Raw genomic sequence first — 25,497 nt, forward strand, 5'->3', positions numbered from 1 at the left:
GCCACAGGACTCCCCACCCCAGCCACAGGACTGCCCCACCCCAGCCACAGGACTTCTCCCCACCCCAGCCACAGGACTTCTCCCCACTCCAGCCACACCTCCCCCCCGACCCACAGGACTCCCCCAGTGGCTTACTGCCTCCAATTTCTCCCTGAAAAACCACCTGGAGAATAAAGTAGAATTATCTCTGACAAATTTTTTTAACTGCAAGAAAAGATATTGACATCTTAAAAAACTACTTCGGCCAGGTGCAGCGGCTCACGCCTGTAATCCCAGCACTTTGGGAGGCTTAAGCGGGTAGATCACTTGAGGTGAGAAGTTCAAGACCAACCTGGCCAACATGGTGAAACCCCGTCTCTACTAAAAATACAAACATTAGCCAGGCATGGTAGTACACACCTGTAGTCCCAGCTACTCGAGAAGCTGAGGCACAAGAATCGCTTGAACCTCAGAGGCAGAGGCTGCAGTGAGCCAAGATTGTGCCACTGTACTCTAGCCTAGGTGACAGAGCAAGACTGTGTCTCAAAAAAAAAAAAAAATCATTCTATTGGTCCAAATATACAAGCACAGTGAGAGCTACTCATTATTATGATGAGTCCGCACACCGTGAGCTTAAATAGTTTGGAATAATAAAGAATAAAATTTAGTCTGAGAGCTCCAAGGGGCCTCCTCAGGTCTAATCTCTACAATCCCAAGAATCCCTTCTCCAAGGCAGCTAACAGGAGGCCCCGAGGCCATGCCACAACTCTTCAAACAGGGAGGAGGTACACTGTATTTTAGACTAGATAGCTCCAGTTCTCAACACATGCACAACATACCTTTAAGAGTACTTCAAAAAGGAAGAGATGCATTAATCATTAAACTTCAGAGCCAAGGGTACTTTAAGGAATGGAAATTAAAATCATAATGTGATTCCAGAAAATACCCATCAGGAAGGCTAAAAGTAAAAGCATCAGCAATTCCAAGTGCTAGCAAGGACCAGAGCTCCTGGAGTCCCCATACACAGCGCCAAAGGGTGAGCTGGTACAAGCACTCAGGAAAGCGATTTGGCAGTTTCTGCTGCAGCTAACATGCACACACCCTATCACCCAACAACTCCACCTCTAGCTGTGCATGATGGAAACCTGCACATGTGCTCCAAAAGACACACCTATAGTGTGAAAGTAAAAATGTCTAAAATTGAAAAAAAAAAAAAAAAAAAAAAAAATAGCAGAAGCGTGTTATTTAGAAATGTGGAAGTTGCCAGGTGCAGTGGCTCATGCCTGTATCCCAGCACTTTGGGAGGCTGAGGTGGGCGGATAACCTGAGGTCAGGAGTTCGAGACCAGCCTGACCAATCTGGAGAAACCCCATCTCTACTAAAAATACAAAATTAGCCGAGCGTGGTGGTGCGTGCCTGTAATCCCAGCTACTCAGGAGGTTGAGGCAGGAGAATCGCTTGAACCCGGAAGGCGGAGGTTGTGGTGAGCCAAGATCACGTCATTGCACTCCAGCCTGGGCAACAAGAGCAAAACTCCATCTCAAAAAAGAAAGAAAGAAAGAAAGAAAGAAAGAAAAGAAAGAAAGAAAAGAAAGAAAGAAAAGAAAGAAAGAAAAGAAAGAAAGAAAAGAAAGAAAGAAAAGAAAGAAAGAAAAGAAAGAAAGAAAAGAAAGAAAGAAAGAAAGAAAGAAAGAAAGAAAGAAAGAAAGAAAGAAATGTGGAAGTAAATATTGGAAGAAACACTAAGAGTTATGTTTGCCTCTAAGACATAAGGATTAAGAGAAAAAGTAGGAAGGGAACTACTATCTTTGTTTATAATCCTGTTGGTACTATTGAATTTCACTGATAATACCTTTGTTTTGTTTTGTTTTGTTTTGTTTTGTTTTGTTTTTAAGAAATGGCATCTTGTTTTGCCACCCATCCTGGAGTGTGGTGGCACAATCACAGCTCAGTATAGCCTCGAACTCCAACTCCTGGGCTCAAGCAATCCTCCTGCCTCAGTCTCCTGAGTAGCTAGGACCACAAGCACATGCCATCACGCCCAGCTAACTTTTTTCATGTTTTAGCGATAGGGTCTCACTATGTTACCCAGGCTGGTCTCAAACTCCTGGCCTCAAGCAATCCTCCTACCTTAGCCTCCCATGTAGCTACAATTATAGGCACAAGCTACTGTACCAGGCTCTTGATAATAAATCTGAATAAAGCAGAGAGGTAGCAGAATAGATTTTTTTAAATACCTAAGGTTCAGGAAGGAAGTAATTAATGGACTCTATGTTCAACAAAGTGTTAGCATCATCATACTCAAATGGTGATCGAAATCATGAAAATGATGAGAACTAAGAGTACAAAAATACCACCTATCATCTGAGCTCTGACAGCCAGAGATATCACAGAGGGAACTGCCTTCATCAGAGCCCAGTGTACAGAAGGGCAGACTGGCGCTGTGGAGCTCTCACAGCCTCTGACCACAAAGGAGACCTACTCCCATTCCAAAGAGATGGTAATAAAAATAACAGCAAGCAGCAGCTACCATTTACTGAGCATAATGAATTACCACACTAAATTCTTTAGATTCATGATAGCCCTTCGTCATTCCAAAACCCCATGACTAGTTTGAATATCTCCTTAGTATTAACAAGAAAACTTCAAAGCTGAGAGAAAAAACACGAGAGAGGCTAACAGTTTATTCCAAGTCATTCAGCTAATAAGAGCAGTAGCAGCTAACATCTGAGCCCTTCCTGTGGGCGACTATGCTACACTCTAACCCATATTCATTTATTTCACTCTCAGAATTGCCCGATATGGGTCCCATTAAGGCTTATTTTTCAGAATATGAAGGAAATGGCTTAGAGCTGTTGGGTAGTTTGCCTAGAGGAAAAGAACCAGTAAAGCGGACAGAATTCTAATCCAAGTCCATCTGATTCCACTCTACCCACTGTGACTCATCACCTTCCAAGAGGGCCACTTGGGCTCAAACCCAGGACTGACCCACCAAAAAGGAAGAGGCTAGGAACCCCGTAATCTGTAGAGCGTGTGACAGGGTCACTATTTCTGGACATTATAAACAAACACTAAAGTGGGTTTGAAAGTGGTTTGTTGGAATGCACAACAGGGAGCCAACAGGCCCTCACAGCTGCAGGACGTTCAGACCCACAAGGCCTCGTCAGTGAGCTTTCTCCTACCTGCAGTCCTGGCACAGCCATCTTTCCACAGCTAGTACAATCACTCTAGTACACCGAAAACCAATCTGCTCTGGAAATATGCCTTCTGAATTTGCATCTATAAACCATCTCCCAATTCAACTCTTCACCCCACAGTAAGAAATCAGAAGTGGAAAGAAGTCTTTAGGTGCCTCAAAAATAACACAAATGATGGTAGTCTAAATTGCGACATACAACATACTCTAAGAAGCACTCCCACATGACTCCCTGTTCAGAAGCCCTAACCGTCCACAGACTCACTCACAGCGTCACTCGCATGTTTGTGATCTGAGGCAATAATCGTACCTTAATTTCATTGTCATTTGCAAAATTGCCGAAAGAAGCCATAATTTTGGGAACAGCTGCAGCCAAGGTCTCCTGGACTGATTCCTCGGGTCTCTTGCTTGTTCGACTTAGGCACGGCAGAAGGTTCACCAGGTAAGGCCTGTGTATTCAAAAGAACGCAAGTCATTCCTCCAGTTCTCCTTCAGGAGAAATAGAAGCAATTCGTTCCCTGTTAGGGAAAAGCCAGTTTCATATGCCAAACGGTCCCTAATGGGGATGGGCAAAGCTCAGCTGAAAGAACGGGAGAATGAAATGTGAATGAAGCTCAAGTGTCGGGATAATCCTTCATTTCTCTTATGATCACAGAGGATCTAAAAGGCTGGGTTTAAAAATTATTTGCAGTAAATCATAATACTTTTTAAAATACTCATTTTTTTAACTTGTTATTTATTTTTTTTTTTTTAATTTTTTTTTGAGACAGAGTCTCACTCTGTCGCCCAGGCTGGAGTGCAGTGGCGCGATCTCGGCTCACTGCAAGCTCCGCCTCCTGGGTTTACGCCATTCTCCTGCTTCAGCCTCCCGAGTAGCTGGGACTACAGGCACCCGCCACCACGCCCGGCTAATTTTTTTTTGTATTTTTAGTAGAGACGGGGTTTCACCGTGTTAGCCAAGATGGTGATCTCCTGACCTCGTGACCCGCCCATCTCAGCCTCCCAAAGTGCTGGGATTACAGGAATACTCATTTTTAATTAGAAAATAATAGTGTAAGAAAATACCATTTTAAAACAAAACTTTTAATGGAAATAAAGCTTTCCTGAAAAAGGAGAATTATAAATGGTGTCGTGAGGGGAGACGAAAAGCACAATGTGTAGGACACAGAGCAGTGAGTCACAGATCACAAGAATTCACCCAACAAACACAGTGACAGGGCAGGCCAGGTGCGAGGTGCCAGGAGTGGTGCAGCCCTGCCCTCTAGTGGCAGAGCCTGGCAACAAGCAGGGCCTCAGAGGGCAGTGACCACACCACCAGGCTCCTGGGACAGGGAAAGACAGGGAGGCTAGGGAAACCTCCCTAAGGAAATGACTGTTTTGCTGAGAACTGAGGGGAATAAACAAAACAAACAAACCATCAGGAGGAAGAAAAACGGGCACAAGAGTTTAAATAAGGGAATGACAAGACCCAATTATATTCTTTAAGGTCACTTTGGCTGCTATGTGGAGAACCTGGATGTGTTACTTCAGAAATATAACACATTTTTTGAAATGACAGTAAAAGAAAAAAGACTACACAAAAAGAAATTTCCTTAGTGATTATACCTCTGCACCCATATAAGCTTTTTTTTGTTTTTTTGTTTTTTGTTTTTTTGAGACAGGTCTCACTCTGTTGCCCAGGCTGGAGTGCAGTGATGTGATCTTGGCCCAACACGACCTCCACCTCCCAGGCTCAAGTGATCCTCCCACCTCAGCCTCTCGAGTAGCTGTGACTACAAGCATGCACCACCATGCCCGGCTAATTTTTGTATTTTTTGTAGAGGCGGGGTTTCACCATATTGCCTAGTCTGGATCAAGCCATTCACCTGCCTTGGCCTCCTGAAGTGCTGGGGTTACAGGTATGAGCCACTACACCCGACCCATATAAGATTCTTACTGAAACTCAGTTCATACTAATAGTGAGGGTTTAGACCATGTTCCCAGTGACTCAGGATGGAGCTGAGGGTCTATGGGACATCAGCATCAGCTTGTATTGCAGGTTAAGGAGGAGGGAGCTGATGAAAAGTAGTCCTACTTTTGTTTCTCAATCCGTTAAGACACAATTGTTTTGACTAGACAAAACTATTCACAGTGAAACAACCATATTTTTAACTCATGTAATAGACAAATGGATATTTTGCTATAACTCCTACAGTCAGCAATAATGAAACTGGTACCTCAACCTTCAACAATTTGGCAAGAATCATTTAAGCAAGTACTATGTGCAGACACTGTTACTGCTGTTTAGGCTGCAACAGAGCGTAAGACAGTAAGACCCCTGCTGTCCTGGGGCACACATCCCATAAGTCTCTTGGGGGAGGGGGGGATAGAAAATGAACAAGCACACAGACAGACTGTACGCAACACTTTCTGACACGGATTAGTGCTATGACAGAAACATAAACAGGGCAAGGTCGACTGCCATTTGGAGGGGGCAGAGCAGATTTCTGAAATGACATCTGAGCTGAGACATAAAGGATCAGTAGCAGCTGGCCCCCAACAAAAATCAACATCCAGAATGTACAACTTACCTGCATTTCTGAGGCCGAACCAGGTGAGCCAGCTCGGCAAACCTCCACAGGGCAGCACGCAAACTCCGAGGGGCACCATTCTGAGGGGGTGCAATGAGTGTCGCATTAAGAGTCACACACACTAGTCACCAAGAGGGTTGCATAGAAACGAAGCATTTTCTTTCATTGTTACTTTCTATTTTTAGAGAAAAGGCCATTTAAATGCATAAAACATCTGGTAACTACTTTAAGATCTAGCGGGCTTTAATTATAAAGACATAAAGTAAGTTACCATTTTAATTCCCATCTCATCTAATAAAAGTAACCTTTTGAAGAAAAGTAAAGCAAGAGTCTAGCAAACAGCATTTCCTCCTAGCTGTTAATTATTGAATAAAGATGAAATTCCACACATGCTGCTCAACAGAGTGAAGTTTGTTCAGTGATGGAAATAAGGGCCCAAGACCTGGTATTCGATAGCACAGAGGAGGGATTATAGACAATAAGATATAGTCAATAATTTTTTTTTTTTGAGACAGGGTCTCACTTGCTCGCCCAGGCTGAAGGGCAGTGGCATAATCTCAGCTCACTGTAGATTCAACCTTCCAGGCTTCATTTATCCTCCCACCTCCACCTCCCAAGTAACTGGGACTATAGTTGTGCACCACCGCACCTAGCTCATTTCTGTACAGACAGCGTTTTGCCATGTTGCCCATGCTGGTCTCAAACCCCTGGTCTCAAGCAATCCACCTGCCTCAGCTTCCTAAAGTGCTGGGACTACAGGTGCGAGCCACCATACCCGGACTGATTTTATTTCTTTTTTTTTTTTTTTTGAGATGAAGTCTCACTTTGTTGCCCAGGCTGGAGTGCAGTGGCGTGATCACAGCTCAATGCAACCTCTACCACCCAGGTTCAAGTGATTCTCCCACCTCAGCCTCCCGAGTAGCTGGGATTACAGGCGCCCGCCACCACGACCAGCTAATTTTTGTATTTTTAGTAGAGACAGGGTTTCTCCATATTGGCCAGGCTGGTCTCGAACTCCTGATCTCAGGTGATCGCCAGCCTCAGCCTCCCAAAATGCTGGGATTACAGGCATGAGCCACCGTGCCCTATTTTAGTTATTTTAAAATGTACAATCAGGCCCGGTGCGGTGGCTCACACCTGTAATCCCAGCACTTTGGGAGGCCGAGGTGGGTGGATCACCTGAGGTCAGGAGTTTAAGACCAGCCCAAAGTTTGCTTGAACTTGGGAGGCGGAGGCTGCAGTGAGCCAAGATCATGCCACTGCACCCCAGCCTGGATGAAAAAGCAAGACTCTATCTCAAAAATAAAATAAAATAAGTAAAAGAGTGTAACTGGATTGTTTGTAACACAAAGGATAAATGCTTGAGGGGATGGATAGTCAACTTTCCATGATGTGATTATGTATCATATACCTGTATCAAAATATCTCATATACCTCATAAATATATACACTTACATGTACCTACAAAATATGTATACCTATAAAAATTTAAAATTTAAGACATTTTTAAAAAAGAAAAGCAGGGCCCACCTTTTTAATTTCTTTATAGAGCTCGAGCTGTAACCTTGGAAGATTAGAATCCATCAAAGCCTACAACAAAACACAAGAGATTTATTTATGGAAGACACATCCCATCATCAGTTCTAAAATGAGCTAAAAGGAAACTAAGATTTCAATTTTGGGGCAAAGCAAAACATAATAGCAACTAAATTAAGAACATATTCATTACGAAAGAAAGAAGCAAATATATGCAGGAAGTTACTGAATAAACTAGATACAGGTCATTCACTTAAACAGAAAAATGGAAAGAGAAACAATTTAACTTTCACTATCATCAAATACTACATAACATCAAAATTAAAATGGGAGATGGTTCAAATATAATAAATCCTGGCTGGCGGGGTGGCTCATGCCTGTAATCCCAGCACTTTGGAACGCTGAGGCGGGCAGATCACCTGAGGTTAGGAGTTTGAAACCAGCCTGACCAACATGGAAAAACCCCGTCTCTACTAAAAAATACAAAAATTATCGGGCGTGGTGGTGGGTGCCTGTAATCCTAGCTACTCAAGAGGCTGAAACAGGAGAATTGCTTGAACCCGGGAGGCGGAGGTTGCGGTGAGCCAAAATCACACCATTGCACTCCAGCCTGGGCAACAAGAGCAAAACTCTATCTCAAAAAAAAAAAGTATATGTATATAATTTTATTTTGTATATAAATCCTAAAGCCCCTGGAGTAAATCTTCAATCTTCACTAGCAGAACATTCTGTTGGATGACACAGGCTCAGACGGTGCCCTGGACATCTGCAGGGTCCCAGGCACTGTGGGTATACTTAGAAAACCACAGACCCGCACTCTGGCCCAGAACACTCTCGAGGCCGAGTCCCGCATGCCTTCTGCAGGTGTGGCCCCTCCTCACTGTCAGGTATGCCCATGGTCCCCTGTCCCCCTGACCCAGAGCCCACGGCCAGCTAGGGCCCCATGTTCCTCACAGCACATCTCTCAACCCTCCTTGCTCACTTGTGAGGCTAAACCAGAAATTATGTCCACATGGTCAACTTCAAGCCAGTAACGATGCTAATGGCACAAAGTCCACATTAGGAAAGGGTTTCTCAAGCTAAGGGACAGGACGGGGAAGACTTTGGTGCCCCACTCTCACCCATGGGAGCCTTCTCTTCCAAATGCTTGCCCACCCAAGAGGGAGGAAGCTGTGCCAAACATCAGTCGATGATCTCTTTGATCGTGGTATGGGCAGTCGATATAAATGGACTGAGGTTTATCTTAGTAAAACTTGTGGGTTAACCTACTGGGTCAGCAAGCTTGAAAATCAAAACCAGATCACATTCTGGGAAATTCTGAGGGGTAACAACATCTCAGAAATGTTTAAATCCTGATCCTGTTGTTGAATTTGTCCTGAAAGTCCTTAAATGAGCAAAGCGAACTGGACATTTATTTAAACATTACTTCTTAAATAAAACTAGAAGCCTTATCAAACCTTGATTTAGCTTTACAAATGTTTTGTAAACAAATACCAAGCTTACTTTATAAGAGAAAACTAAAACTCGGCCCCTCCTAAGAGCAGGGAATGGGCTCTCACAATCTACGCCAGTCGCTGGGTGATGGCAGCGCGCCCGTGGCCTCTTCCCTCTTGCCCCTGCTTCTGCAGACACTCAGGTGACTGCCTCTCCTCACAGCCCTGCCACCATCCTGGCTCAAGGCCCCGCACTCCTGCTGGGCCTACTCACTCCCACCTGGACTCCCTCCCACCTCTGTCCTCCTCTATCCCACGTCCTTACCAGGTCACTCTTCCTAAATGATACACTCCCCCAACCACATCAAAAGTCTTCAAGAGCCCCTAATTCTCCACCCAACAAGGTACAACCCCTTGACCTGACCCTCAGGGTGTCCCACTCTCTGGCAGCATAAGATGGGTTCTCCCTCCTCTCAGCCTCCACAGCTTCCTGGCACCCCTCGAACCAAGAGGCAGCGATGATTAAGAAGGTCTCCAATCTACCCTTTCACCTATTGACTATTGTCTCCAGGAAGCCTTCCCTGCCTCCCTAGACAGAAATTACTTCGGCCTCCTGACGGTGGTGATTTGTCAGTGCCTCACAGAACGGAGACTTTATGCCACATATGAAGTTCTTGCTGGACACACATGCTTCACCGCCTGAGACTAACCTACTTGAGGGAGGCGTGCTGCCAGGCTATGTCAGATACCCAGTGCATTTCTCTACATTTTCTTGGGCTAAGTAGAACCTGGTTCTCACCATACACACACAGCCACACTCATGAGAAGACAAAGTCTAGGACCTGAAGGCTAAGTGACCATGCCTGTGCTCCCTACACCTGGCCTGGGGTCACACGTGCTCTCCCACGCCTGCCCCTCCTCTGCCACAGTGAGAGCAAACCTAGCCAGATCCTGATCCCACTGCCAGCCCACTGGGCCTGGCAACTGTGTCATCTGAGGAAGCAGGAATCTGAGAGCAGCCAAACCCTGCTGCACCAAACTTAAGCAGAAGGGAGAAATGGCTGGAAACAAAGAAGAGGAAATGGGAAAGAAGAAAGGAGACAACCAGGAAGAGCACCTGAGACCTAAAACCACAACCCAGGGCCATGGCCTACAGCCCTCAGACACACCAAGCCACTGTGTCCAGCAATCCCTAGAAAAAGATGAAGGAGGTTTAAAAAAGAACAATACTGACACGTTAAATGGCCAACATTAGAAGAGTTTCTGGTCAAATTGTTTTCTCTGCCCTCTTAACGTCCCATTTGCCGTGAACCAAGGCAACCTGGGATAGTCCTCTTTTTAGATTTTCTGACTCTGAGGACCAAATATCAAGAACTGAAACATCAAGGGCCAGGCACAGTGGCTCACACCTGTGATCCCAGCACTTTGTGAAACCAAGGAGGGAGGATTACTTGAGCCCAGGTGTTCAAGACCAGCCTGGGCAACCTGGCGAGATCCCATACCTACAAATAATTTTTAAAATTAGCTGGGCATGGTGGTGCACGCCTGTAGTCCCAGCTACTCAAGAGGCCAAGCCAGGACGATAGCTTGAGCCCAGTAGCTCAAGGCTGCAGTGAGCCATGATCAGCCACTGCACTCCAGCCTGGGTGACTGAGCGAGACCCTGTCTCATCCAAAAAAGACGGCCCTGGTCCTGCCAGTGGGAATAACAGAAGCAAGGAAGGATATTTAGGCCTGTAGAAAAGCAAGCTTAACTGGAAGCAGGCCCTAAATACGCTATGGGATGCCATCCACAGGCAAGTGGTGCCAACGACCAGCAGGCACAGAGAACAAGGTGAAACTGATACGGGTCACCGCATGAGTGAGATGCGAGCAAAGCAGGAATTGCAAGCAGAGAGAGATGACAGTGACCACTCCAGGGACAAGAGAGGGAGCTAGAATCCTAAGACTCCAGAGAAGCCAGCGTCCTGACCACAGAAAGTGTGATTAGCCAAACAACAAAGTGCTAGCCACAAAGGAAAGATTCCCTGGGCAAAAGGATAGCATGGAATCCATGTGATGGAAAAAGAGAAGCAGTGCCACACCCATCAATCTGGCTGCATAAGAGTTTAAGGATGTCATGATTAATAACAATACTTCTTACCACTTTGAGGATCCGGTAGTGGCAATTAGTGCATTTAATCCTCACACAGACACACACTCATACACATGCCACAAAAACTTTGATCCCATTTTATAGTTAAGAAAACTGAGACTCATAGAAATGTGGGCATAGCTCTGGCTTCTCTGGTACCTGTAGTGACATTTTCCCAGGAGCATCCAGTGGCCACCATCGGTTCCCTTCATTGACCTAGGCACCATGCAGGCACAAGGGTCAACACAGTTCCTTCTGACCAGGCAGGTGTGGCAAGCAATGCGGGCAGATACCAGAGCACCACCAAACCACACACCAGAAAGGAAAAAAGTGCAGACATCCTCAGGGGCTCAAAACAGAAGAACACTCAACGATGGCTTCTTCTCTTAGCCTACAACAATGATATTTCTGAGGAGAACACCATCCACACGGTTCTTACTTTGATAACTTTGTTGAGGCATTCGTCAGCCACCATTCTGACATCCGACTCTGCGTCATCACTGCACAGCAGAAAAAGTTCCATAGCGATGCCCAGAAGTTTCTGAAATTCTGGAGAATTTCTAAGGAAAAAAGAAGAGAAACTGTCAAGAGGAGCCTAAGGTGACATGACAATGAAATGTAATGAGGTATCCGGTGTCCTGCATGGAATTCTGGAACAGAAAAGGGACATTACATAGAAATTAAGGAAATCTGAATAAAGTCTGCACTTTAGTTAACAGCACATCGATATTGATTCATTAAACATGAAAATGTCTCACACTAAATTAACATAATAACTGGAGTAACTGGATGTAGGGTATATGAAAACTCTTACCCTAATTTTTTTCTATAAATCTAAAACTATTCCAAAATAAAGTTTATTTTTTAAAAAAGAAGAGATTGTACTTGTAAGGCAATTCTCATTTTTTCTTTTTAAATTTTCGTTTGAAAACTTCAGATACTTCAATCCCAGAAAACCCGCTGCTCTCTGTCAAAAGTTTACTTTTACTCTTAACCTACGATATTCTTGAAACCTTGAAAATCAGTTCAGCAGTATATCTCTCTTGCCCCTTTTTAATTTTGCTTTCAGTATGGGCCAAAGTATAACCATATTTCACCCTAAGATGCCAGACGATCATGGTCACATTGTGTTTTTGTTGTGCTAGATAAACTATCAAAGAGTCACAAAACCTGGAGTTTACTATTCGTAAACTATTTGTAAATGTTTAATTGAAAGAAGCTGTTTAGACCATCATGCTCCAACTGTCCGAACAAAGCCAAGAGAGAGCTCAACTGATGAGCCACGTCCATGAAACTGACTTCACAGCATTTGGAAGCATCCAAACCAGTAACACAAGGATGTTCTTGAAGTAAGCCCAAGAATAGCAAATCCCAGTAATACAGGGGATGTGCTATTTTTGAAGCATCAAAATGAGATTGCTCTTTCATGATCTCAATCTAACTTACTCTGAAACCAAATCTCCTTGTCTCTTTATCTCTAGGTAAAAATTGCAAACAATGGTTGGAAGATAGCCATGAGCCTAAGAGGCACCAAAGGTCCACATCAGTAATGATCAACAAACTTACAAAAGCATAAAACAAAATGTGCCACTTAGCAATATTTCAGACCTTATCTATGTGGAATACAGCCCTGAATAACGAACTGAGGAAAGGTCTTTGAAAAGCTAGATCATTCCAACACTGTGCTCCAAAGCAGTACTGTCAACAGAAACAGAATGTAAGCTACACTTTTATATTTCCCAGCTGACACATCAAAAGTAAAAAGAAAACAGGCAAGATTTTCATAATATTTCATTTAACCCAATACACCCAAAGTATTATTTCAACATGTAATTAATGTGAAGAAATGATTAAGATACACAACAACATTTTTTACAGCACATCTCAATTCAGACACTAAATTTTCATCAGAAAACCTTTACCTGTGATTAGCCTTCATAAAATTCAGTTGAAAAAGTTCATATACCATTTCCAACCACACTTAAAAGTTTTCCAGTGACTAAATATTGATTTTTACATTTAAATTTAATAAAATAGATATAGGGCTAATCAGTTTATCTATTTCTTCTTGAGAGAGCTTTAATAGTTTGTGTGTCTTCCAAGGAACATATCTATTTCATCTATAAGTTATCAAATTTATTGGCATAAAGTTGTTCATAATATTCCCATATACTCCTTTTTATTATTATTATTTTTTGAGATGGAGTCTCGCTCTGTCACCCAGGCTGGAGTGCAATGGCGCAATCTCAGCTCACTGCAACCTCTGCCTCTCAGGTTCAAGCAATTCTCCTGCCTCAGCCTCCCGAGTAGCTGGGACTACAGGCGTACGGCACCACGACCAGCTAATTTTTATATTTTTAGTAGAGATGGAGTGTCACCATGTTGGGCAGGCTGGTCTCAAACTCCTGACCTCAGGTGATCTGTCCACCTCGGCCTCCAAAGTGCTGGGATTACAGGCGTGAGCCACCACACCTGCCTCATATAGTCCTTTTAATATCTATATAATCTATACTACTGTCATCTCCCTCATTCCTGATATTGATAATTTGTGACTTCACTTTTTTTCCTATCAGTCTCATGAATTTATTGATGTTCTTGATGAACTAGCTTTTGGTTTTACTGATTTTCTATGTATTTGTTTTCTATTTTACTGACTTCCGCTCTTATCTCTATGATGTCCACTCTTCTAGTAACTGTTTTTGTTTTTGAGACAAGGGCTCATTCTGTTGCCCAGGGTGGAGCGCAGTGGCACAATCACAGTTCACTGCAGCCTCAACCTCCCAGGCTCAGGCAATCCTCCCACCTTAGACTCCTGGTTAGCTGGGACTACAGGCACATGCCACCACACCTGGCTAATTTTCCGTGTTTTTTGTAGATATGGAGTCTCCCTATGCTGCCCAGGCTGGTCTTGAACAGCCAGTCTCAAACAATCCGCCTGCCTCGGCCTCCCAAAGTGGCAGAAGTGCAGGCGTGAGCCACTGTACCTGGCCCTTCTGGTAACTCTGGATTCCATTTGCTTGTCATTTTCAAGTTTCCCAAGGTAGAAGCTGGGTCACTGATTTGAAATCTTTCTTTCCTAAAACAGGCATTTAATGCTAGAAATCTCCCTTTACTATACTATAACAGCACCCCACAAGTATAGAAATCTGTTGTTTTCATATCAGTCAATCCAAAAGACTTTCAAATTTCCCTTTTGACATCACTTCTGACCCATGGGTCACTTAGAAATGAGTTTTTCCACATATCTGAGGCTTTTCCAGGTCATCTTCCTATAATACATTCCAACTTAATGATACTGAGGTCAGAAAACATACTCTGGATAATTTGAATGCGTTTAATTTAGAGACTTGTTTTATGGCCCTGCATCTGCTCTATCTTGGCAGACATTCTGTGAGCACTTGAGAGAGTGTCTCTTCTGCTGGTGCCGGGTGGAGTATCCTGTAAATGCCAATCAGGTTGCATGGGGACGGTGCTGTTCAAGTGTTCTAGATCCAGATATTATGGCTACGTGTTCTACAAATCATTGAGAGAGGCTACTGAAATCTCTATCACTGTGGATTTGTCTGTGTCTACTCGTAGTCATCAGGCTTTGCTTAGCGTATTTTAGCTCTGTAGTGCATAAACATCTCAGCTTGTTATGCTTGTTTATGCATCTCAGGTGCATAAACATTTCAGCTTGTTATGCGGGGCTGATGAATGAATCCCCTTCGTTATTATGAAACAACCATCTCATCCTGGGCAGTAGCCTTTGCTCTGAAATCTACTTTGCCTGATATTAACAGAACCAGTCTAGCTTGCATCTAATTCTTGCAAGCACGGTGAACTTCTTTCTGTTCTGTTACTTGTAGGCTATTTTTGCCTTTACATTTAGAATATGTTTCTTGCAGGCAGCAGCACATACTGGGTCTTACTTTTCCATTCAATCTGAAAAATATCTTTTACATTTAATGTCCTTTTTGACATAACTAGGTTTAAATCAACCATCAAGCTCTTTCTTTCCTTTATTTGCCTCTTCCCCTATTTCTGGCTTCTTTGGGATTCACTATTTTTATGATTCTAATCTCCTTTTTTGGTTCATTAGCTATAACTCCTTGTTGTGCTTTTAGTTGTTGCTTAATTGTTTATACTATGTACCTTTATCACAATCTATTTTGATGATATTATGCCATTTCACATGCAGCATAAATTAGTTTCCTGCAGCTGCTGTAACAAATTACCACAAACTGTGTGGCTTAAAACAAACAAAAAAAAATTTATTCTTTCACAGTTTTAGAGACCAGAGTCCAAAATTAGTATCACTGAGCTGAAATTAAGGAACTGGCAGCACCACGTTCCCTCTGGAGTAGGCTCTAAAGGAGAATTGCTCCTACCTCTTCCAGCTTTGGTGGCTACCGCATTCCTTGGCTTATAGCTTCATCACTCCAATTTTCAAGGCCAGCACCTTCAAATCTTTCTGTTCTATCTTCACATGGCCTTCTCTGTGTATGTAAAATCTCCCTCTGCCCCCTTTTCATACACATGTGATTGCATTTAGTGCCTACCCAAATCATCCAAGACAGCCCCCTCATCTCAAGATCCTGAATTTAATCACACCATGAAACCATTTTCCTTATAAAGTAATATTTACAGGTTCCAGGGATTAGGACTCACTATCTTTTGGGAAAAGAGGGGAACATTATTCTGTCCAGCACAAATACATGTCAATTTCTGCTCTTCCAGCCTTTATGCTATTGTCATACAATTCACTTCTACATGTTATAAACACTGAAATAAATTATTTTTGTTGCAAACATTTAATTAATCTCTTTTTAATATTAGGCGGGGTCAGAGTAACGAAACGTAGTCTGGGGCTAGGCAGGCAAACCCTTCTGAGTACTCTACCTGCTGCTCTACGAGAGCTGAGGTTTTCCTCTCCAACTTGTGTGATTACAAATTCTTCCTGGTCCTGTGTGGGTTTCAGCAGTTGTTCCTTCTAATCCTTTTAAGCGGTTCTACCTTCAGCCCTGGGTTATTTCCTCACGAGCATGTGCTCATCAATACTCAGCTACACACATGAGAGGGTACGAAGAGGGTACTGTGTAGTTCTCCGGAGCTCCCTCTGTAGCTCTCTTCCCTGGCATTCTTCCATACGGGCTCTAGCCACCTTGCATCTCTGGACTCCCAGCTCTGCCTCCTCAACCCAGCAAACCACTGGCTCAGCCTCAGTTTCCTCTCAGTTTTTCCTATTGCCATGGCCAGGCAGCAATGTAAGGAAATTGTAGGGCTCTCCACATTAATTTTCCTGTGATAACTACTCTTCTTTGCCTGATGCCCAATAACTTGAAAACCACTGTTACATATATTTTATCCATTTTCAACTATTTCAAGGCAAGAAGATAAATGCTGTCCTTGTTATTCTATCTTAGCTAGAAGCAAAAATCTTTCATTATTTTTTAACTGAATTTTTTAACACATTGTTAATATATTTTCCAGTCACAAATATAAATATCTATTGATCAGAAGTGGTGGCTCATGCCTGTAATCTCAGTGCTTTGGGAGGCCAAGGTGGGAGGATCGCTTGGGCCCAGGAATTCTAGATCAGCCTGGGCAACATAGCAAGATCCCATCTATAAAACATTTAAAAATTAGCCAGGTATAGCAGCACTGCCTAAAGTCCCCCAGGTACTCAAAAGGCTGAGGCAGAAGGATCACTTGCGCCCAGAGGTTCAGGCTGCAGTGGGCTATGATTGTGCAACTGCATTCAGCCTGGGTGACAGAGTAAGACCCTGTCTCTAAAAAAAAATTTTTTTAATAAAAAGTAAACAAGAAAAAAAAAATCTATGAATGTTAACTAACACTCTCTTGTATAAATGTATCTGGCCAGGTGCAGTGGCTCACGCCTCTAATCCTGACACTTTGGGAGGCCGAGTGGGATGGATCACAAGGTCAGGAGTTCGAGACCAGTCTGGTCAACACAGTGAAACCCCATCTCTACTAAAAATACAAAAAATTAGCTGGGTGTGGAGGTGTGAGCCTGTATTCCCAACTACTCGGGAGGCTGAGGCAGGAGAATCATGTGAACCCAGGAGGCGGAGGTTGCAGTGAGCTGAGATCGCACTGTCGCACTCTGGCCCAGGCAACAGTGCAAGACCCTGTCTCAATAAATAAATAATGTATCTTAATTTTTCAATCCCCCTTTTAGTGGTAACCTATTAAGGTTATTTTTAATTTTCTAATGGGATGAACAGCACTGCACCAATATCATTACACACTTTCCTAGGGTAAGCGCCCTAGGTCAGACACATAATAATCTAAAGCTTTATGTTTTCCCAAATTGCCTTCTTAGAAGGTTGTATCACCTCTGACAAAAATCTGCATATTCTTAATGTTTGCCAACTTGATAGGTAAAAAAGGTTCTTAGTTTTGTTTTAGTCTCAGTCTACTGATTACTAGGGTCCTAATCAGCTTGAGCTGCTATAACAAAATACTACATATAGACTAGGTGTTTTAAACAGCAGGCACTTACTCGTCACAGTTCTGGAGGCTGGGAGTCGGAGAACAAGGTGCCGACGGGTTGACAGTCTTTTCTTAATGATTTATAATTGCTCTTTACACAGGCTAGTAACCTTTGATCTACACGCTGTCAATACTTTCCCCAAGTTCAATTTACTTTCAATTTTGTTGAAGGTGGATTTTGACATATTGAACTATATTCCAGTTAAAACAGTTTTTCCTGTATAATGTTAGCCTTCCTCAAACTAAGATTACATTTTTTGAAGAAAGTATTTCATTTTTTCACATTTAGGTAATTAATCAGAATTTTATGCTTGTTTGCAATATGAGGTAGAGATATAATGTTGTCCCAAAGTCAGAGAAATACATCATTTCCCTCATTTCCCTACTAATACAAATATGTTACACCCATCATAAATCCACACAGATACACATACTCTTCTTTCTGTTCTATACCAGTTCTAATGTCCAATCACTGTTTTAACGTCACATATATCGTCTCACCATATGAGCGTTGATTTCTTCTTTTTTTCTTTTATTTTGAGACAGAATTTTGCTCTTGTCACCCAGGCTGGAGTGCAGTGGCGCCATCTAGGCTTACCACAACCTACACCTCCTGGGTTCAAGCAATTCTCCTGCCTCAGCCTTCCAAGTAGCTGGGACTACAGGTGCCTGCCGCCACGCCCGGCTAATTTTTTGCATTTTTAGTAGAGACGGGGTTTCACCATGTTAGCCAGGATGGTCTTGATTTCCTGACCTCGTGATCCACCCGCCTCGGCCTCCCAAAGTGCTGGGATTACAGGCGTGAGCCACCGCGCCCGGCCTACATGAGGTTTTAAATGACTTCCTACATTGAAAACCTCAGAAGCTGCCATTTATATAACCTCATTGGAGACAAAAATCAGTCTAGCACAAAAGCTATAAAAAAGTTCCAAAGGTTTAATTATATTTTAGGGGAGTTAACAGGAAACAGCGATGATCAGTAAGTTTTCATAAAACATATTTATATAAAATATCACCTTCGGCTATATACCCTGAAATCCCTGCAAAGTATAGAGTGTATCCTATGAAATCATGGATAACCTCTGTGATCCCAAAAAATCCTTTTAACATGCTCTTCTGTAGAACAAGAAGCATAATGAACTCTCAGCATTACTCCATAAAAACAAGAGACAGACTAATGTGAAAACCATTAAGTTATTATTTTGATTTAATATGGCAAATAGAACCACAAATCAATCTTAAGATGTCTCAACGTACTTTACTAATATGTGAATATGAGCCAACATTCCATGAATTCCATTTAAAAATGCTCAAAAGACAAAATGACAAGAATAAAGCCTGAGGCACTCAGATTGGAAGAGATCTTGTTTCCTGGGTCAATAAGCTTTCAGAGAGAAATTATATTCTCTGAGACCTGGATGGTGGAAATCAGATGAATAATCACCAAATGTTTGCCAAGCATTTAGAGTCATTTCACAAAAAAACTGAAGATGGCCGGGCACAGTGTCTCATGCCTATAATCCCAGCACTTTGGGAGGCTGAGGTGGGCGGATCACGAGGTCAGGAGACCGAGACCATCCTGGCTAACACAGTGAAACCCTGTCTCTACTAAAAATACAAAAATTTGGCCAGGTGTGGTGGTGGGCACCTGTAGTCCCAGCTACTTGGGAGGCTGAGGCAGGAGAATGGCGTGAACCCAGGAGGCAGAAATTGCAGTGAGCCGAGATGGCGCCACTGCACTCCAGCCTGGGTGACAGAGCGAGACTCCGTCTCTAAAAAACAAAAAAAGTAAAGATAACATATAGCTTTGGATGATGGGCATCGCAATGGGATGTGCTTCCCGTTCAGGTGGCTAATGAACACATCTATCGCAGTTACTTCTTCACAGTGTTTCACATGCATCGTCTGATCCCACAAGAACTGTGTAACGAGGGATTACATTTCAAACGTGAGCCAGTAAGGCTCAAACACGTTAAAGCTTATCTAAAATCACCCAGCTTACACAGGCAGCAGACATAGAATTCAAACTTTTTTTTCCTACTTTTATCATAGTGTTGTATTCTACAATAGCATGCTAACTTAGAATTTTTATATTTTTATTTTCAGGACATATGTTCAATTGTTATTTCATTTTCTTCCCACAATATTTCTACAAATTAGACAGAAACAGAACAGAATCATACACAGTATTTCACAAACAATAGAAATGAGTTAACCTAAAATGAAAAGGTTTTCTGAAATCACTTTCAAAGTATATAATACAAATGCACAGAGGCATTAAAAATAAGCAGATCACCAAAAAAAAAGACAAATTCTGTAGGATTCCACTTGTATGAGGTCTCCAGAGCAGTTACACTTATACAGACAGAGAGTAGAAAGGGGCTACAGGAAAGGATGGATGATCGGGAGTTTAATGAAGACAGATGTTCCGTTTTGAGAGATGAAAAACTTATGAAGTAGACGGCAGTGACGGCTGTACAACATTACGAATATATATACCGAACTGTACACCTAAAAATGGTTAAGATAGTAAATGTTATATGTGTTTTACCACAATAAAAAGAAAACAGTGAAAAGCAATGGCCAAGAGGAAATTTTTTAAAAAAACAAATGAATCACCAGGTGCCATGGCTCACGCCTGTAATCCCAGCACTTTGGGAGGCTGAGGCGGGCCAATCACCTGAGGTTGGGAGGTTGAGATCAGCCTGACCAACATGGAGAAACCCTGTCTCTACTAAAAATATAAAATTAGCTGGGCGTGGTGGCACATGCCTGTAACCCCAGCTACTCAAGAGACTAAGGCAGGAGAATCACTTGAGCCAGGAGGCGGAGTTGCAGTGAGCCGAGATCACACCACTGCACTCCAGCCTGGGCAACAAGAGTGAAACTCTGTCTCAAAAAAAAACTAAAAAAAAGAATCACCACACATTTTTGTCAGTACTAAAATCAAGATTATTTGTCTAAAAATTTTTTTCTCACTGACTATAAAGAGCTTTTTCTAGCTTCTACCAGGAAAATAACATGAATTATTTATTCCAAGGGAAAGTAAAGCAAGGTAACTATTTCACACATGCCCATCTGGGTAACAGAATTCAGATATCATAGGTGCATATGTCTCCTACTCAGCCATTGGAAACAGGCCTAAATATATTTACCATCTACAGCTACTAGGAAGAACGGTCAGAAAGATAGTCAAAAGCAAAGCAGCTACAAAAGAAGGTGCTGCTAGTTCACCCCGGTGAGAAAGATCAAGCAAGGAAAACTGACCTCCAGTCAATGCCCCATGACCCCACTAATCCCAAAGCACAGAGGAGTGGGCTCCAGCCACTGCTAGGAGCACCAGTACAATAGGACAGCAAACTGCCAAAAAAAGCAAATGAAAGAGACAAAGTGGACCGCCTTGTGTTGTTCCCACTGTTACAACAAATGCAAAAATATCAAACCACAGAGGATTTTAAAATAACTATAGTTGCTAAGGGTGTTAACTAAACATAAACATGTTGTTCAATTACCATAATAGTTTTAATTTTTGCATAAAAGATTACAAAAAGGGTACATTATTCATTTTAGTGTCTGGATATCCTTGTATATAGCCAGAAATATGGGAAAAGGGTCCTTCTTCATGGATTTTTGAATCCATTTAAAATAACTGGGACACAGAATATTCTAGCCCATTAAGACTGAAAGTATACAAAGTCCTTATTTTCTCTAGACAGTTCAAAGTGCAATTACCTGACAGACTGTGCCACTATGTTTTCACATATTGTCAGACAATGATTCACACGGTCTTTCTTGGTAGCTGAAAGTTCTTTCTTTCTAAAAATAAGAAAAAAGAAGAAAGAAATGAATATGTGTTCAATTACCCACTCCACTTACTTCTACACCTCATTCATTCATTCAATGAGGGTTTCTCGACTACTATTAATAAACTGTTATACTCCATGCTGGGGGCAGAATGGGGATCTGGACAGGGAAGCACAGTGCATGAGCTCACCAATGGCTTTCAAGCTACACTGCGCACAGAAAAAACAGATGATGTTTTTAAAAATGAACTAAGGCCGGGCGCAGTGGCTCAAGCCTGTAATCCCAGCACTTTGGGAGGCCGAGACGGGCAGATCATGAGGTCAGGAGATCGAGACCATCCTGGCTAATACGGTGAAACCCCGTCTCTACTAAAAAATACAAAAAACTAGCCGGGCGACGAGGCGGGCGCCTGTAGTCCCAGCTACTCAGGAGGCTGAGACAGGAGAATGGCGTGAACCCGGGAGGCGGAGCTTGCAGTGAGCTGAGAGCCGGCCACTGCACTCCAGCCTGGCGGCAGAGCAAGACTCCGTCTCAAAAAAAATAAAATAAAATGAACTAAAGCAGTTCATTTCCCCCATTTTATTTCATTTTACTTCTTTTTAGAGTCAGGATCTTGCTCTACTGCCCAGGCTAGAGTACAGTAGCACAATCATGGCTCACTTTAGCCTTAAACTCCTGGGCTGAAAGGATCCTCCCATCTCAGCCTCCTGAGTGGTGGGGACCACAGGCATGCACCACTGGGCCTGGCTAATTTTTTTTAAATGTTTTGTAGAGACGGGGCCTCACTATGTTGCCCAATCGCTCAACCTCCTGGCCTCAAGCGATATTCCCATCTTGGCCCCCAAAGTGCTGGGATCATAGGTATGAGCCACCATGACTGGCCTCATTTCCCCCATTAAAGAGAGAAAAAATTGAAGTGCCAACCATGATGTGCCCAAGAACACACAGATTTGAAGTCATACAGCCAGCATTTAAACCCAGGTCTTCCGGCTTTAAATCTCCTCTGTATTTCACCAATACTCAATTTCACGTTTGGATCATGTGTTAGCATCACTAAAGGCGAACTGCATCTTACAACCAATGGTATAGTTTGATTAGAAACTTTTTTTCTTTCACAGAAGATGATGGCAAAGATTACAAGAGATGGGAAATTCAATTCAAAGAAACACAATATAATACCTACTCTATATACCAGGCTGCCTTCAATTCTCAAAATCGGTAACTGACTGCAGTCAACATACCACACAGACCTCAGTAAAACACAAAAAATGGCTAACCGCTTCTATATCCCCGAATAGCTGGGAATAAGCCTCCTATGAAGACTTCTCAGCCAAGCAAAAGGAGATAAACAGCCTGGCAAAGATGATCAGGCTAAAGGTGCCTCCTTCCTACCCAAACCTATGGCTTCAGATGTCTTCGCAATTGGCACTATCAAAATAAAGTAGAGAGGGGTGATGCAAAACATAGAACCAACTAAAAACAACTAAACTAAAAGACTACTAAGTTTTTGAGAAAATTATATTACCAAAGAAATAAAAAATTTAACTTAAAAACACTGCCTTGCTATCTCATTTTGTCCAATAAGCAACCTTGGAAGTTTAAGAAACTAAAACTAATTCCTTCCCCCATGGAATTTAGTTAGATGATGAACTGATAACTCAAACTGACTTGTTCTACATGAAAAGTAAGTATGGTAATTAAGTGAAAAATAAACCACCTTGCTCTGAGCAAGAACTGGAAAAACAGGGTAAGAACAGTCCTGGCTTTGCCCGGCGCGGTGGCTCAAGCCTGTAATCCCAGCACTTTGGGAGGCCGAGACGGGCGGATCACGAGGTCAGGAGATCGAGACCATCCTGGCTAACATGGTGAAACCCCGTCTCTACTAAAAAATACAAAAAAACTAGCCGGGCGAGGTGGCGGGCGCCTGTAGTCCCAGCTACGCTGGAAGCTGAGGCAGGAGAATGGCGTGAACCCGGGAGGCGGAGCTTGCAGGGAGCTGAGACCTGCCCACGGCACTCCAACCTGGGCGACAGGCGAGACCCCGTCTCAAAAAAAAAAACAAAAAAACAAAAAAAAAAAAAAACAGTCCTGGCTTCTCAACCACTTTTGGTAAATGCAGTCACTTTAACTTCACCTTAAAAATTAAAACAAAAGGCCAGGTGTGGCTCACGCCTGTAATCCCAACACTTTGGGAGGCTGGGGCGGCAGATATCTGAGGTCAGGTGTTCGAGACCAGCCCGGTCAACATGGTGAAATCCTGTCTCTACTAAAAATACAAAAAATAGCTGGGCGTGGGGGCTGGCGCCTGTTATCCCAGGCACTCGGGAGGCTGAGGCAGAAGAATTGCTTGAACCCAGGAGGCGGAGGTTGCAGTGCACCAAGATTGCACCACTGCACTCTAGCCTGGGGGACAGAACAAGACTCTGCCTCAAAAAAAAAAAAAAAAATTAAACAAATCTCAGTCAGCCTCCTCTAATTGTGTAATCAAGGCATCTGCACAGGCACACAAGTGTAACGAGGGGCATGTAAACTCAAGGACACTACAGCATTCTATAATCACATTTTATAAATTATCAAAGAACTAATTCTAAAAATGGTTAACTTTATGGTATGTGAATTATAATTCTTTTTTTTTTTTTTGAGATGGAATCTTGCTCTGTCACCCAGGCTGAAGTGCAGTGGCACAACCTCCACCTCCCAGGTTCAAGCGATTCTCCTGCCTCAGCCTCCCAACTAGCTGGGATTACAGGTGCGCACCACCATGCCAGCTAATTTTTGTAGTTTTAGTAGAGATGGCATTTCACCGTGTTGGTCAGGCTGGTCTCGAACTCCTGACTTCGTGATCTGCCCTCCTCGGCCTCCCAAGCATGAGCCACCATGCCCGGCCTAATCTCATTTTTTTTTTTTTAAAGAATCTACAAATCTTGTCAGATCTTCCTCCAAGAGATCCAGAATCTGACCACTTACCATCACCACTGCTACCAGTCACAAGACACCAGCATGTCTAGCTTTGATTACTTCAGTAGCCTCCCAACTGGATCAGGGCAGACTTTTTTGAATTGAAGTTTTTTTAAGATAATTATTGGTTCACATGCAGTTGTAAGAAATAACAGAGATCCAGCGTGCCCTTTATCCGGTTTTCCCCAATGGTAACACTTTGCAAAACTATTTAATATAGTACATTATCACAACCAGAATATTGACACTGATACAATCCAGTGATCTTACTTAGATTTTCAAGTTTTACTGTTGTTCATTTGTGTATTTAGTTCTATACAATTTCTTTTTTTTTTTTTCTTTGAGACAGAGTCTCGCTCTGTCGCCTAGGCTGGAGTGCAGTGGTGCAATCTCAGCTCACTGCAACCTCCGCCTCCCGGGTTCACGCCATTCTCCTGCCTTAGCCTCCCAAGTAGCTGGGACTACAGGTGCCCGCCACCACGCCCGGCTAATTTTGCTTTTGTATTTTTAGTAGAGACAGGGTTTCACCATGTTAGCCAGGATGGTCTCGATCTGACCTTGTGATCCACCCGCCTCAGCTTCCCAAAGTGCTGGGATATAGGCATGAGCCACCACACCCGGCCAATTTTTTGTATTTTTAGCAGAGACAGGGTTTCACCATGTTAGCCAGGATGGTCTCAATCTCCTGAACTCACGATCCACCCGCCTCGTCCTCCCAAAGTGCTGGGATTACAGGAGTGAGCCACCGTGCCCAGCCTTAGTTCTATACAATTTCTATACACCACCACAGTCAAGACAAAGCATCTCTTTCCTTGGCTGAGTGTAGTGGTTCAACGTCTATAATCCCAACACTTTGGGAGGCTGAGTCCAGCAGATCACAGGAGGTCAGAGTTCAAAACCAACCTGGCCATCATAATGAAACCCTGTCTCTACGAAAAACACAAAAATCCCTGTAATCCCAGCACTCTGGGAGGCCGAGGTGGGTGGATCATGAGGTGAGGAGATCAAGACCATCCTGGCCAACATGGTGAAACCCCGTCTCTACTAAAAATACAAAAATTAGCCGAGCATGGTGGTGTGCACCTGTAATCCCAGCTACTCAGGAGGCTGAGGCAGGAGAATCGCTTGAACCCCAGAGGCAGAGGCTGCAGTGAGCCGAGATCGCGCCACTGTACTCTAGTATGGGATACAGAGTGAGACTCTGTCTCAAAAAAAATAAAATAAAATAAAATAAAATTAGCCAAGCATGGTGGTGTGCACCTGTAGTCCCAGCTACTCAGAAGGCTGAGATGGGAGAATAGCTTGAACCCAGGAGGCAGAGATTGCAGTGAGCCAAGATCACGCTACTGCACTCCAGCCTGGGCAACAGAGCAAGACTCTGTCTGCAAAAAAA

The 25,497-nt window shown here is 43.1% G+C and overlaps 1 protein-coding gene across 2 annotated transcripts in view; it reads right to left on the minus strand.

The window, feature by feature from the left end:
• Window positions 1-25,497, minus strand: part of HTT (huntingtin) — a 166,191-nt gene that overhangs the window by 129,307 nt on the left and 11,387 nt on the right. For both annotated transcript variants that reach the window (XM_017863158.1, XM_017863159.1), the window contains exons 2-6: window positions 21,075-21,158; window positions 11,287-11,407; window positions 7,276-7,335; window positions 5,746-5,825; window positions 3,486-3,624 (exon numbers count right to left, since the gene is read on the minus strand). In XM_017863158.1, coding sequence (XP_017718647.1) covers window positions 3,486-3,624; window positions 5,746-5,825; window positions 7,276-7,335; window positions 11,287-11,370 — 363 coding nt within the window. In that variant the 5' untranslated portion in view covers window positions 11,371-11,407; window positions 21,075-21,158. The remainder of the gene's footprint in view (window positions 1-3,485; window positions 3,625-5,745; window positions 5,826-7,275; window positions 7,336-11,286; window positions 11,408-21,074; window positions 21,159-25,497) is intronic.

This window comes from Rhinopithecus bieti, unplaced genomic scaffold (assembly GCF_001698545.2).
Source record: "Rhinopithecus bieti isolate Rb0 unplaced genomic scaffold, ASM169854v2 scaffold_68244, whole genome shotgun sequence".
Lineage (NCBI taxonomy): Eukaryota > Metazoa > Chordata > Mammalia > Primates > Cercopithecidae > Rhinopithecus > Rhinopithecus bieti.